This window comes from Macrobrachium nipponense, chromosome 12, assembly GCF_015104395.2.
Source record: "Macrobrachium nipponense isolate FS-2020 chromosome 12, ASM1510439v2, whole genome shotgun sequence".
Classification (NCBI taxonomy): Eukaryota; Metazoa; Arthropoda; class Malacostraca; order Decapoda; family Palaemonidae; genus Macrobrachium; species Macrobrachium nipponense.
The window spans coordinates 34,010,388-34,024,247 of NC_087205.1; the positions used below are offsets into that span (position 1 = coordinate 34,010,388).

Below are 13,860 nucleotides of genomic sequence, written 5' to 3' on the forward strand. Positions count from 1 at the left end.
ATTACTAGACTGTAAGTGTTGTAGCTTACAATTGCAGTTTTTGGCCATTTTGGTCGAGTTAAAGTTGACCAAAGGACGAATTTTTTCTATTTATCATTATTTATGATTGAAAATATTCAAACTGATAAAAGCTACAACCATGGGTTGTTTTTTGTTGTATTTGACATGAAATTGCACACATTTGCATATATAAAACTTTATGTAATGGCTAATTTAAAATGGTGCAAACATTACGACAATCGGACGTTACCGCGCGGATGTAAAGAAAAAGTTTCATAAATTCACCATAAATCGAAATATTGTGCTTGAGACTTCCAATTTGTTGCAAAATAAAAGTAAATGATTGAATATTACTAGAATGTAAGAGGTTTAGCTTACAATTTCGTTTTTCGACTTTCGGTCGAGTCAAATTTGACCGAAGGTTGATATTTTGGCACTTATCGTTATTTATATGAAAATATTTCAAAACTGAAAAAAGCTACAACCATGGATTGGTTTTTGTTGTATTCTACATGAAATTTTGCACATTTCCTTATATAAAACTTTATGTAACAGCTAGTTTAAAATGGTGCAAACATTACGACAATTGGACGAAAAAATTTATGATTTTTTCGGAAGAGTTACCGTGCGGACTTAAGGAAAAGTTTTTTTCATAAATTCACCATAAATCAAAATATTGTGCTAGAGACTTCCAATTTGTTGCAAAATGAAGGTAAATGATTGAATATTACTAGAATATAAGAGTTTTAGCTTATAATTGCATTTTTCTACCATTTTGGTAGAGTCAAAGTTGACCAAAGGTTGAAATTTTGGCACTTATTGTTATTTATATAAAAATATTAAAAAACTGATAAAAGCTACAACCATGGGTTGTTTTTAGTTGTATTCTACATGAAATTGCGCACATTTTCATATATAATGCTCCATGTAACGGCTAATATAAAATGGTGCAAAAATTATGTCAAAGTGACGAAATAATTTCTGAGATGTGTCGCTGATGTTTTTTAGTGCGAGAAGAAAGAAATTCGTGCTTGTACGCCTGCGTAACAATTGTAAACAAAACAACGCCTTGATCCGTGGCTCCCAGCATCCCCCAAGGCACATGATTCAAAAGTTTTCGCTGGTAGGCCTATAAGTATTTTTCTGCAAATTTTTAAAAAACTTTTTTATATAGACGTACTATACGTCCAATTGGCACCCAACAGACAATTTATATTGACGTTTAATACGTCCAATCGACGTTAAAGGGTTAACTTTACAAAAAAACTTAAAATAAATTTTTTTTTTATTTTTATTTTTTTTTTATTGTTTTTTTTTTTTTACATTTTTTTTTTTTTTTTACTTTTTATACTTAGGATTTTTTTTTTTTTTTTCAGTTTCTTCACCACTTTCAACTTTTCTGTTTTTCATAGTATCAATTGGATCTTCCTTTTTGCTTACTCCTACTAAAGGCCTCTTTAAAAAAATAACTATCCAAGGAAGATTGCTTCTGCCTGCTTTTGAAAATGTTTCTGAAACGACTCAGGCAAACGTCATCGAACTGTGCAAGCATACAACCTGTGTAAGCCTTTTCGGGTGTCTCTTTTCTACAAATGATTGCACCTTATGAAAAGCACCTAGAGCATCCTTAATTTCTGCCATTGTCATAGGGTCGTCCTCCTCCTCCTCGCCGCTGCTAGAGAACTCTTCTTGGACGACGTTATGTTGCATGGCCTCCAACTCCTTCAGGTCATCCATCGTAAGCTCCTCATGGTGCTCCTCGAGAAGGTCATTGATGTCGTCCTCGTCGACAACCAGCCCCATGGACTTGCCGAGTGCAACGATCTCGTCAAGATCTGGTTGCGAAACAGTTTCAGGATCGTCAACTGTTCCTGAATCTGCAGCACCAGCTTTGCCCACGTTGAATCCCTGGAAGTCTCGGACGGATACGGCATCAGGTCAGAGTTTCCTCCACGAAGAATTCAAGGTTCGCCTTGAAACCTCCTGCCAAACTTGGTCAATGAGTTTTATGCATATCAAAATTCACACAAGGTGAGGTTTGTGGTATCAGTGATGTCAAAACATCTCTTGAAAAGATGTTCCATACACAACTTCTTGAAGTTCGATATCACTTGCTGGTCCATGGGCTCCTGGAGGAGAGGGGTGGTGTTAGGTGGGAGATAAAATGAACCTTGATAAACGAATACTCCGCTAGTATATCTTCCTTGAGGCCAGGAGGGTGAGCAGGGGCATTGTCCAACAACAGCAGACACCTTAGAGGGAGGCGCTTCTCTTCCAAGAATTTCTTCACTGTCGGGCCGAAACACAGATTTACCCACTTGGTGAACAAAAGTCTCATTACCCAGGCTTTTGCATTAGCCCTCCACATCACTGGAAGCTTCTCCTTAAGCACTTTGTGGGCCTTGAAGGCTCGGGGAGTCTCTGAATGATAGACAAGTAGGGGCTTCACCTTGCAATCCCCACTGGCGTTCGAACCAGGTGCGAGCGTAAGCCTGTCTTTCATAGGCTTATGCCCGGGTAGCTTCTTCTCTTCCTGCGTGATATACATCCGACGAGGCATTTTTTTTCCAAAAAAGGCCAGTCTCATCACAGTTGAAGACTTGCTGAGAACTGTAGCCTTCCTTGATTGTCATCTCGTTGAACGTCTTAATAAAGGCTTCGGCCGCTTTCGTGTCCGAGCTGGCCACCTCCCCATGCCGCACCACCGAATTGATGCCAGTCCATTTACGGAATTTTTCGAACAACCCATGAGAAGCCTTGAAGTCTGGGGTTGGCTTCGTTGTCCCTTCTCCTCCGTCGTCTTCGGCCTGGGCAATCAAATCGCCGAAAATTGCGCTGGCCTTGTGGTAGATTGCCATCTCCGTTATTGTATCGCCAGCAATTTCTTTGTCTTTTATCCAGACAAGAAGCAACCTTTCCATCTCATCGTGCACGTGGCCCTCCTCCCTTGCTACAAAATAGTCACGCCCCCCCTTGGAAGGTGTAGCTGCTTTGATGGCATCCTTCTGCTTAAGGATGGTGTCTATTGTATATGGATTTCGGCCTTATTCCTTGGCAATCACACTCAATCGCATGCCAGCTTCATACTTTTTAATTATCTCCATCTTCATCTCCAAAGAAAGCATCCTCTTCTTTCCTACTTCAACTTTCTTGGGACCCATGACTACATAAAGTAGTACTACAACGATAAAGTAGTACTACAAAGATAAAGTAGTACTACAACGATAAAGTAGTACTACAACGAAATCACTAACGAATTTACGTTAATAAACTAAATCGTATAGAACGAACGAATTCCACATGCTTACGATACCGATGATGCCGCGAAGTGGCCGAAAAAGCACGCCGCTACGTAGAGCACGATGGGAGAGATGCTGACCAATAGGAGAGCAGGATCTTTTGGCGGTGACTAGCATCAGGAACCAATGGGAGAGTGGGAGGATGGTGGCGAGTCTACTCAGTTGGCGGTGCGCTAGTTTTAAAATTGTTATCGGTGGTCCGGGCGAATCTCGGACTTTACAGCAACATCCTTTCGTATCTTGAACAATTTTCGTATGTAGAGCCACAAAAATCTTCGTATTTGTTTTCGTATCTCGAGTTATTCGTAAGTTGAGCCTTTTGTATGTCGAGGTACCACTGTATATATGAAATTTTTTTTTTGCGCTGTCATATATTCCAATATTTATATATGATAATTATTTTTTTTTTCATCTCTGATGGTTGCATACTAAACTTCAGGCGATGACAAAAAAAGGAGCCAAAATGAACTCTTAATCTTAAAAACTAAGCGTGCTGTGATTTTTTAAAAAAACAAAAAATTTTCAAGTTTTTTTCCGTTCGGTGCTAACTCCCAAACACCGCCGGCATACGAGAGACACTTTGGTAAATAGAGGCTCTGCATTTAAGGGCTAACCAAGACCGTCGATAACCAGGGACTGCCTTTATCCCTTTTGGGGAAAAAGATCCTCTTCAGCACTTGATAGCTTTAAATGGGGATAGAATTCCTTCTATAAGGCTTCTCCATACTACCTGAAATTTGTGTTCCTGATTCATCTGGATTCAGCAGGGTCATTTCATTGGCAATGCCCCCTTAATATTCCTTAGTAAGAATGTCTCCCTGTACAAAAATTCCTCTATTTCCTCTGTGGGTTATCCTGGGAGGTAGTGGGGAGTGATGTACTGTTTTTGCCCAAACAAAACACTGGGAGGTACTGGGGACTGATGTTACTGGGTTTTGACCCAACATAAATCTTGATCTGAGAAAAAAGGGTTACATATCTGCTGCTGAGTTTTGCCAGAAAGATATAATTCCCCTTTCCTTAGTCCAACTGAACCTAGGAATCTGTGATGGCTTAAAAATAGCAGTTTTCATCATTAAAACTTGCTGCCAGTAGCATACTACAAGTTTGGTACATATCTGTTGACCTTGCAAATTTTGTATTTAACAAGATTATACCCATGCAATTGGTATGAGCCATACCCACTGACACAAAATTACCCAAGCAATTTGATACGGAACACTTGAACTGAAGGTCCTACATAATGGCAGCCCTGTTGTGATATAAAGCAAGTTGTTATTAGAAGCCAGTCAGTATTAAATTATTAATGAAGGACACCTCTGTAGTTCCTCATAGTATCCATTTTTGTAATAGATTCTATTAGAAATCTGGGATAAGCCCTTTGAGGTTTAAGTTAGTTTTGACAGCTGTCTATGGCTGTACAGTATTAGTCTTTTTGCACTAGCTATATAAAATTTTAATTTGAATTGTCATTCCATTTGGACTAATATCCTATGTATTAATTTGTTTAGTTAGCCCAAGCCACTGTTTTTAAATGGCTTTGGGTTATTTAATTACACCTAGGATACTGTTTATAACCCATCCTAGACTATTTGGGTTAAACTACCACTTAGTACACACCAACTAGTACACCAACAATAGGAAGTTTCTTAATTGTTCTCTCGTAGCCCAGCATAGGGCATTACCTCATCCAGATTATTTTAGATCAAATGTAAAGGCTATATAAAAACAGAAAGTTACCGTTTTGGAAATTGCTGAGGGCGATTGCGAGGTAATTTTGTTTTGCTGTATTAAACTCAAATCAGAGCAACTTTCTTGCTTCTGGTTAGCGCAAATAAATCTCAAGATACTTTATTTGTCTCAACTTTATTTATATGAGACAAAATTATTTTTTCGTTAGTATGTAGGTCAATAAGTATAGTTTTGAGATATGGGCATTCAAATTTTCCTTCATGTTTTTATAAAGACAATGTTAATAAATAATGATTATTATGAATGTATATTTCTTTTTTGTATTAATAAACCAAAACTATTTTATTTATCATAATTTAATCATAAATGATGATCCCTTTGCTCATATATCGTAGCCTGGGGCACTGCGTCGGGCAAGACGGGGCACTCCTTCCTACACAACTCTCTCTCTCTCCTTCACTAACTCGGCTTATTACAGCTAATTTTCTTCTTCTGTATGTTAGCGAGATGTTTTCCCTGTATTTTCCTCTTTGGCATGATGAAATTCTTGCCGAAACAAAGATAAACAAACGTAAATGCAAGAGAATGTCAGAGGTGAAACTCGAAGGTGTACAGTGGACCCCCCGTATTCGCGTTCTCCAGATTCGCGGACTCACACATTCGGCGGATTTCTCTGGGGGACGTTTTCCCTGGCATTTTTCTTTGCCGGAAAATTCACGCATTCGCGGTATTTTTTCTATGAGAAATATCCACAAATTCCTGGTTTTTTTGATGAATTTCATCATAAAATGCACTTTTTGTGATAAAACTATTAAAAAACCAAGTATGAAAATTTTTAGTGGGTTTTCTTCAGTTTTAACTAACAAAATAGGCTGTTTTTAGCATTTTCATAGGGGTTCCAAACATTCGCGGGTTCTAACTATCCACGGGGGGGTCTGGTACGCATCCCCCGCGAATACGGGGGGACCACTGTACTCTCTTTTTACATAGACAATTTAATAAATCATGATTATTATGAATTTCATATTCCTTTTTCGGTATTAATAAACCAAAACTATGTTATTTATCATTAGTGAAGATCCCTTTGCTCAAAGATCGTAGCCTGGGGCACAGTGTGACGTGCGTCAGGCAAGATGGGGGCGTTACTTACTACGCAACCCTCCCTCTCTCTCGTCACTAACTACGTTAATATCGCGTATATTATGATATTCTGTAATCATATTTGAGCCATTTTTCTTCGTCTGTATGTTAGCGAGATGCTTTCCTTGTCTTTTCCTCATTGGCATGATGAAATTCTTGCCGAAACATAGATAAACATACGTAAAAGCAAGCGAATATCAGAGGTGAAACTCGAATGTGTAAACAACCCGAGGTTTGTGCTCGCACTAAATCATGGTTGAACTTGGTAGCTGACTGACTCCCATCTGCAACTCATGGAATCTCTACAGATGCCATTTCTCACAATTTCTTTGACAGTAATTTTAAAATTTTACGATAACAAGAAATATTGCATTTTCTTGTACGGATCAATTAGTAAACGTAACTCAATAAGCCTTGATGAAATATTTCATATATGTATTCTTAATTGCCATATGAAGCTCCATGAATTTTTTTATGACTGCATTTTTTGCCCTATACCCCCATATATAAGGGTTCTGGCCGGCCCCCTAAAAGGTATGGGATTAACTAGGTGTAATTTGTAGCCTTTAAGATAGGCTACTACCTCATAGTCCATTTGGTCTATGTACTGTTGTTGGTCTACTATATAAAACAAATTACTAATGTGAAACTTTTAGTTAGGCTAACACCTAGTATGGGTTATTGTCTAATCCTGACTAATTTACCTTTAAAGATATGGGATTAACCAGCTGTAATTTGTAGCCTTTAAGATAGGCTACTACCTCATAGTCCATTTGGTCTATGTACTGTTTTTGATCTACTGTATAAAACAGTAAAAGACTAATGTGAAACTTTATAGTTAGGCTATCACATAGTATAGGTTATTGTCAAGTCCTGATTAACTGTTTTTTGGTCTACTATAGCTAGGCTAGCTTTTCAGCTAGCCTACTGTAGGTTATTGTTCAAACCACTCACCACTCTAGATTAATTAATTCCCTTTTAAGATTATGTACATGATAGCCAACAGTATTTAGACAATGCTTAAATATACAGGGTATATAAAAATGGCAAATGTCTGTAGCCTTTTATCTAATCCTAAGGTCTTTGGTATAAACGTAAGTTACTGCCTAGGCCTATAGCCTAACAGGATATGTCCCTAAATTTTACTTTAATTTAGGTTACTGTCCAATGCAGGTTATTTCTGTTAACCCTTAATGATACATAATCCTAGATTATAGGCTGCAGACAAAATCTACTACAGTCTAGCTAACATATTCTTACTGAATTGACGTACGTAGATTGTAGGGTACTGCCTGGTAGGCTATTCCCGACATCGTTATCTGAACAGATTATCTATTTATTTATATTATATTATTGATAATAATTATGGGACATTTCATTAGTTAAAACTTTTAAATAGAATGATAAAAATTCTTCAAAACAACTTTCCCTTCTACAAGCAGCTAGCGATCGCAAAATGTAAGAAGCGCCGACTTCTACTGGCAAAAAGGCCAGCTTGCGGCTTGTTACGCACGCTAAAATCATTGTCCTGCAGTCTAAACTAAAGTATTTTTACCTGGAACTTGAAATTACATACTTGGCTTTCAGGTTGTAAGTTTCCATGAACTTCTGTATTGAAATCAATAATCGAAGAATGAAACTCTCTGAGTTTAAATTGTACACTTAGCTTTCAGTTATATGATTCCATGAACCTTGGTAATGAAATTAATAAGTGAAGAGCTAAATTCTCGGACCTACCCTAACTACCATATATCATAAGAAGAGCCGATGAAATAAGCTGATTATGGCTTTCACTCTCAGTAAATCATTTCTGTACAGTCTAAACTAAAAAAATTTTTAACTGGAACTTAAAACTAAGCAGTTAGCTGAATCAATAAGAGTAGAACGAACTTCTCTGAGCTCTGGTTTCTCAATGACCAGAGAAAGGAATGGTGTCTTGGTCAGATTTTGGTCGTATGTAAACAACATGACGGTGTGTATGTGCATAGGCACCACTTCATGTGATTTTGACGTAGGTAAACTGGGTATTAGTGTTCGCTAAGGATAATAGAAAATGCCTTGTTATTCTGAGTCCATTAATACTCTATGACATTAGTCTGGTCACCATGGAGCTCTGGATAGACCATGGAAAGGTAATCCTTTTCAGGTTGAGACAGTGACTACACCATAAAAAAAGGCATAATTACTGTAATATCAAGAATCTCCAAACAGGTGATAAGGTAGCAGTTGATTTATGTAGCTGAAATGAGACATGATTTTCTGTTCCTCTTTTCAGGTTTGCATTCGGTGCCAAAGGGTTGCCTCCCAGTATTCCAGGAGACACTAATCTTATTTATAAGGTTGAGTTGCTGGATTTTGCCCCAGAAAAACCCCCAGCTGAGGTCCCCATCGACCAAAGGATAGTCATAGGGTCAGTGACTTTCCCTCTATTTATGTTGGTTCTTATTATTATTTATACATTATTATTCAGAAGATAAGCCCCTCTTCATATAGAATGAGCCTACAGAGTCCATTGACTTGCAATTCAAGTTGGAAATGTATTCATAAAGCATTTTCATTCTTTATATGATGCAAGAAAGGAAGGTAAATTGACATAATATAGTACATATAGTGTAACAGAACTGTTGCAGCAATAATGCAGTTACAAAAGGATGTCTTTAAAGAACTCTTGACAAAAGAAATACACAAGACTGGGACTTACGTAGACATAAAGGAAGGAGACTGCAAAAAGTAAAGCACCGGTAAGAATCATACACATCAGAAACAGAAGTAAATTGTATGGGTTTGTCTTAAGTTAGTGCAGTGAGACTAAAAAGATTCAAATCAGAATAGGAAAATGGGCTCCATGGCTTCACATAGAAGCAAGGGGCAGGTTAAAGCCCACATACAATATTATCAAGTCAACATATTGATGGCCAATAATATCCAGATGGTGGGATGAAAACTGTTGTTACAATGATAGTTTAAGAATAGCCTTAAAACTTAACTCCAGTGATAAGGTACATAACTTTCCAGTATGTAGTACAATAGGTAATTTGTTTCCTTCTTTAGGATTAGACCCACTTCATATCCACGGGAACTGGGGTGGATAATGGTATTGGGATGCTCATCTCTCTGGCCTCACAATTAAAATGAAAGAATGGAGGGAGTAAAGCAATTTCTCCAGAGAATGATGGGCTCTTTCTTCTAGGCCACATTACTTCCAAGAGATTATTAAGGGTAAAAAAATTTGAATGTTTCAATTATCATGGTCAAGACATTTTAATATACCTTTTTACCAACTGCAGGAATCGTAAACGTGAGCGTGGAAATTGGTGGTTCAACAGACAAGAATATTCTCTGGCTATCCAGTGCTATAGTGCAGCCATTGATTACTTAGACGATGCAGAGGAAGAATATGGGGTGAGATTTTTACAAATAATTTTTACTTGTGTTTAATTTAGGGTTGTATGCATGTGAGGTTTATGAAAACTATTAATACTTTTGGGAACTTTTATAGTCAAACTGCTTTTACAGTTGTAATTAACCCATTATATCCCAGCGTCCTCATTTGAGGACACACATTTCAAACATTTTTTTTATCCTTTTCTCTTATCTATTCATTATATTTGAATAAATTAATGCATAAATTATATCATATTACTTTGAATAAATTTAATGCTAATCTATCATATTCAACCCATGAAAGTTTTTTTATATGTATTAAGAATTTTATAGGTCTTTTATGAACAACCAAACTTGCACTAAAATTCTCTCTAATCCTATCATAATTTCAAGTATCTTTTTCCAAGTTATAACAATTAATTTGAAATAAATTTCATAAAGTATTATAAATTAATGAATTACTCAACCATTCTAAGTAAAAATTGTGTATTATAAAGCAAATGAAGTTATTCATAATTGACTGAAAATTGCGTCCTCAAATGAGGACGCTGGGATGAAGTGGTATAAATCATGTTCAAACCTGTCAAAGTATGTGGGACCTGAACTTACTGATTTACCTCGATTTTTGTCTCAGATTCGTTCTTATCTCTATTGTGATCACACTCAATAAGAGAATATCCATTCATGGTAAATATTATTTTGTTATTATTCAAAATACTTCTTGAAAAAGTTGTGGAGAATCTCTTCTCTCTCTCTCTCTCTCTCTCTCTCTCTCTCTCTCTTATATATATATATATATATATATACACACACACACACACACACACATATATATATATATATATATATATATATATATATATATATATATATATATATATCATATATATATGTTTTTATATTATATATAATATATATATATATAGATATAGATATATATATATAAGGGATTTTGACGTAAGGATAAAATCTATTTCTGGCGATTGGCTCGTGTCGCCAGCGAAATATCCTTTAATCTATTATTTCTAGGTAAATGTACTAACACATACCAGAGAATAAATAAAATAAAGAAAAAGGTCAGTGTAACTGACTCGCTCACCCTCCAGGAGGGTGTTTCGGTATGAACACTAGGCGAGTGATGACCACTACCACGAGCCAAATGCCAATAGAAATCTCCCACTACAAAAACCCTCCAAGAGGGGAGCCGTCCCACGAGTGAGCAGCTCGTACTACTACTACTCCATCCCATGCTGCCGACTGCTCGCCTCTGTGGCCATCCTGAAGTTAGCAGACAATCTTGAGCGAAGGGATGGGTAGGGTGGGATTTCGCTGGCGACACGAGCCAATTTTTCGCCCCAGAAATAGATTTTTCCTTACGTCAAAATCCCTTTCTGGGGCTCAGCTCGTGTTGCTGCGCGAAATCGTACCAGAGAAATAGCACAAGATTGTAAATAAAGTAAACAAAGTAATAAAATAAAATAATCAGAATAGGTCTCAAATAAAAGATAAAATATATATAAAGAGAATATAATTGCTAAAAAGATACATATACACAGTGATATAAAAATAAAAATTATGCTTAAATTACCCTTAAACCTAATCATGTTTGATAACATAAGGTAATTTACATATATACAGGTAAAATGATTTACATGTCTCCAATGATATCTGTGTAACAGCATGTATCAAAAAAAAAAAAAGAATAATAGCAAATTAATATAAACGATAAACAAAACAACCAACAATAATAATATATAAGGAATGTATATGACTTAATATACAAAACCCGTAACCATTGTAATATGATGTATCCCCTAGCATAAAAATAAGGGGGTAACATCCATGAGATCAATGTTTGTAATCATCTGTGAGTGTCCCTAGCCAGACAATAAGGGGCACTACACTATCATAAAAGCAGCTAAGACACAAGGTGAATGCAAATGAACAAGGTAGGAATAGACGAACTGTTGGGTGAGGCAGGTAGAAAGGAGGACTGAATCTTCTACTACAATTTAGCTAGAGTCAGGGGAAACTATGTTACCCGCTGCTACTGCTGGGAATTTCAGAGCTTCCAAGGACTTAAGGTAGTGACGTTTGAACACTGTCGGCGATTTCCATCCGGTATACTTTTTCAAATCATCGAAGTTCATATGTTGGAAGTAATTAATTGAGGTGGCTACTGCCCTGACATCATGTGCTTTCGGGAAAGAGTCAGGATTGGCTTGTTTAATAAAGTACAGGATTTGCTGCCTGATGCCTTTAATGGATAAAGTTCCACCTTTTCCCTCTTAAAGAGGGGCCCCGATGAGATGAGGAGGTCCTGGACAGAAAGGCTCGTAAGGTTGAAACTGGACAAAGGGATACATCTTGTGGAAGGGGTAGTACCTTCCAAGGTTCCCACCTCATCAAAGGATCTTCATTCTTTGCTAAAAAGCTACGTTCCGGAGAAAGTAGGACTTCCCCTGTGGGAAGGAATTGAATATGATCCGGATCCCTGGATAAAGCCGACAGTTCTGAAATTCTTGCTCCTGAAGCTAAACTTAATAAAAATAGGGTTTTTTCTTAAGAGCATCATAAACGAGCATGTGTCATTATCGGTTTCGGAAGCCAGTTTTAGAACATCGTTTAAGAACCATGAAACTGACGTAGGCCTCACAGAAGGCCTAAGTCTAGCACATGCCTTAGGAATAGACGAGAAGTAGGAATCCGTCAAGTCTATGTTAAATCCAAATTGAAATATCTTTTTCAAAGCTGACTTGTTTGTCGTAAATCGTGCTAGCTGCTAAACCTTTTTCAATAAGGATCTGAAAAAGGATATAGCTGAATTAACTGTCATGATTCTAATATCTGATTCTCTCAGGAAGGTTGCTAACTTTTTGACAGCAGCATCATACTGTCTCAAAGTTGAATCCCTTTTATCGGATTCAAGAAGAGAATATTCTGAGGGTCAATATTCGCATCTCTTTTTGCCGCAAACTTCATGAAATCCATAAAGTTAGGGTTTTGAGAATCCCTGAGGAAGCGAACACAGTCTTCGTTTGTACTGACTGGGAGAGCTTGGGACTGGGGATCCGAAGAGGACGAAGGCCCAGCTCCAAAATTAGAGGATACCAGTTGCTCTTCGGCCAGTCTGGGGCTCACTAGAGCCACTTGACCCTTGAATGTCCTGAGTTTTGTTCAATACTTTCATGAGGAGATTCACTGGAGGGAAGACATAAATCTTCTCCCAGTTGTTCCAGTCTAGAGCCAGGGCGTCCGTGCATAGGCCAGAGGGTCCAGGTTGGGGGCTACATAACACGGTAGTTTGTGGTTCGCTTGGATGCGAAGAGATCCACCTGTAGCCCTGGGACTCTTTGAAGGATCCATTGGAACGAACTGTTGTCCAGTGACCATTCCGACTCTAGGGGGTACTGATCGGGATAAGGCGTCTGCTATGACGTTTCTCACTCCAGCTATGTGAGTGGAGGAAAGATGCCAACTGAACTTGTCTGCCAGGGAGAAGATGGCTATCATGACGTGATTTAGATGACGTGACTTGAGCCTCCTCTGTTTATACAATGTACTACCACTGCGCTGTCCAGGACTAGCTTTATGTGGGAGTACTTGGTGGGCGTAACCTTTTTAGAGTCAAGAACACTGCCATTGCCTCCAGTACGTTTATATGGAACTGACGGAAACTGAGGTGACCAAGTCCCTTGAACCTTTTTGACCTGGGAATACCCTCCCCAGCCAGCTTAAGGACGCGTCTGTGTGGATGGTGATCCCTGGTGGAGGGAACTGAAGGGGTACTGACATTGACAAATTCTTTTGACTCTCGCCACGGCCCAAGTCGATTCTTTAGAATCAGAGGCACTGAGGATAGTTTGTCCCTGGGACCTGACATTTGCTCGCGAGCGCCAGATTCTGGTTAGGTCTTTCAGTTTGGCTTTCATTAAGACGTTCGTCACTGATTGCAAACTGGAGAGAGCCGAGGATCCTTTCCTGAGCTCTCCTTGACGCTAGTTTGTGACTTAGAAATTGCTTGACTGACTTCGCTATTTCTTTCCTTTTGGTTGATGGAATCGACAGAGTGTGGGAGGATAGATTCCATTGAATGCCCAGCCACTGAAAGTCTGACTCTGGAGTGAGTCTTGATTTGGGACCTGTTTTATCTTGAAGCCTAGATATTCCAGGAACTGAATCACTTCCAGTGTAGCTCTGTTGCATTCCTCGACTGTTGGGGCCCAGATCAACCAATCGTCGAGATACGCTACTACCATAATCCCTTGTGATCTGAGTTGTTGCACTACCCACTTCCGCTAGCTTCGTGAACACTCTGGGTGCCACGTTGAGTCCCGAATGGAAC

General features: G+C 38.2%; 1 protein-coding gene across 2 annotated transcripts in view; it reads left to right on the forward strand.

Moving 5' to 3' along the window:
* LOC135224479 (peptidyl-prolyl cis-trans isomerase FKBP8-like) overlaps positions 1–13,860 on the forward strand; it is a 150,042-nt gene that overhangs the window by 103,626 nt on the left and 32,556 nt on the right. For both annotated transcript variants that reach the window (XM_064263485.1, XM_064263484.1), the window contains exons 5-6: positions 8,407–8,541; positions 9,419–9,533. In XM_064263485.1, the coding sequence (XP_064119555.1) occupies positions 8,407–8,541; positions 9,419–9,533 (250 nt within the window). The remainder of the gene's footprint in view (positions 1–8,406; positions 8,542–9,418; positions 9,534–13,860) is intronic.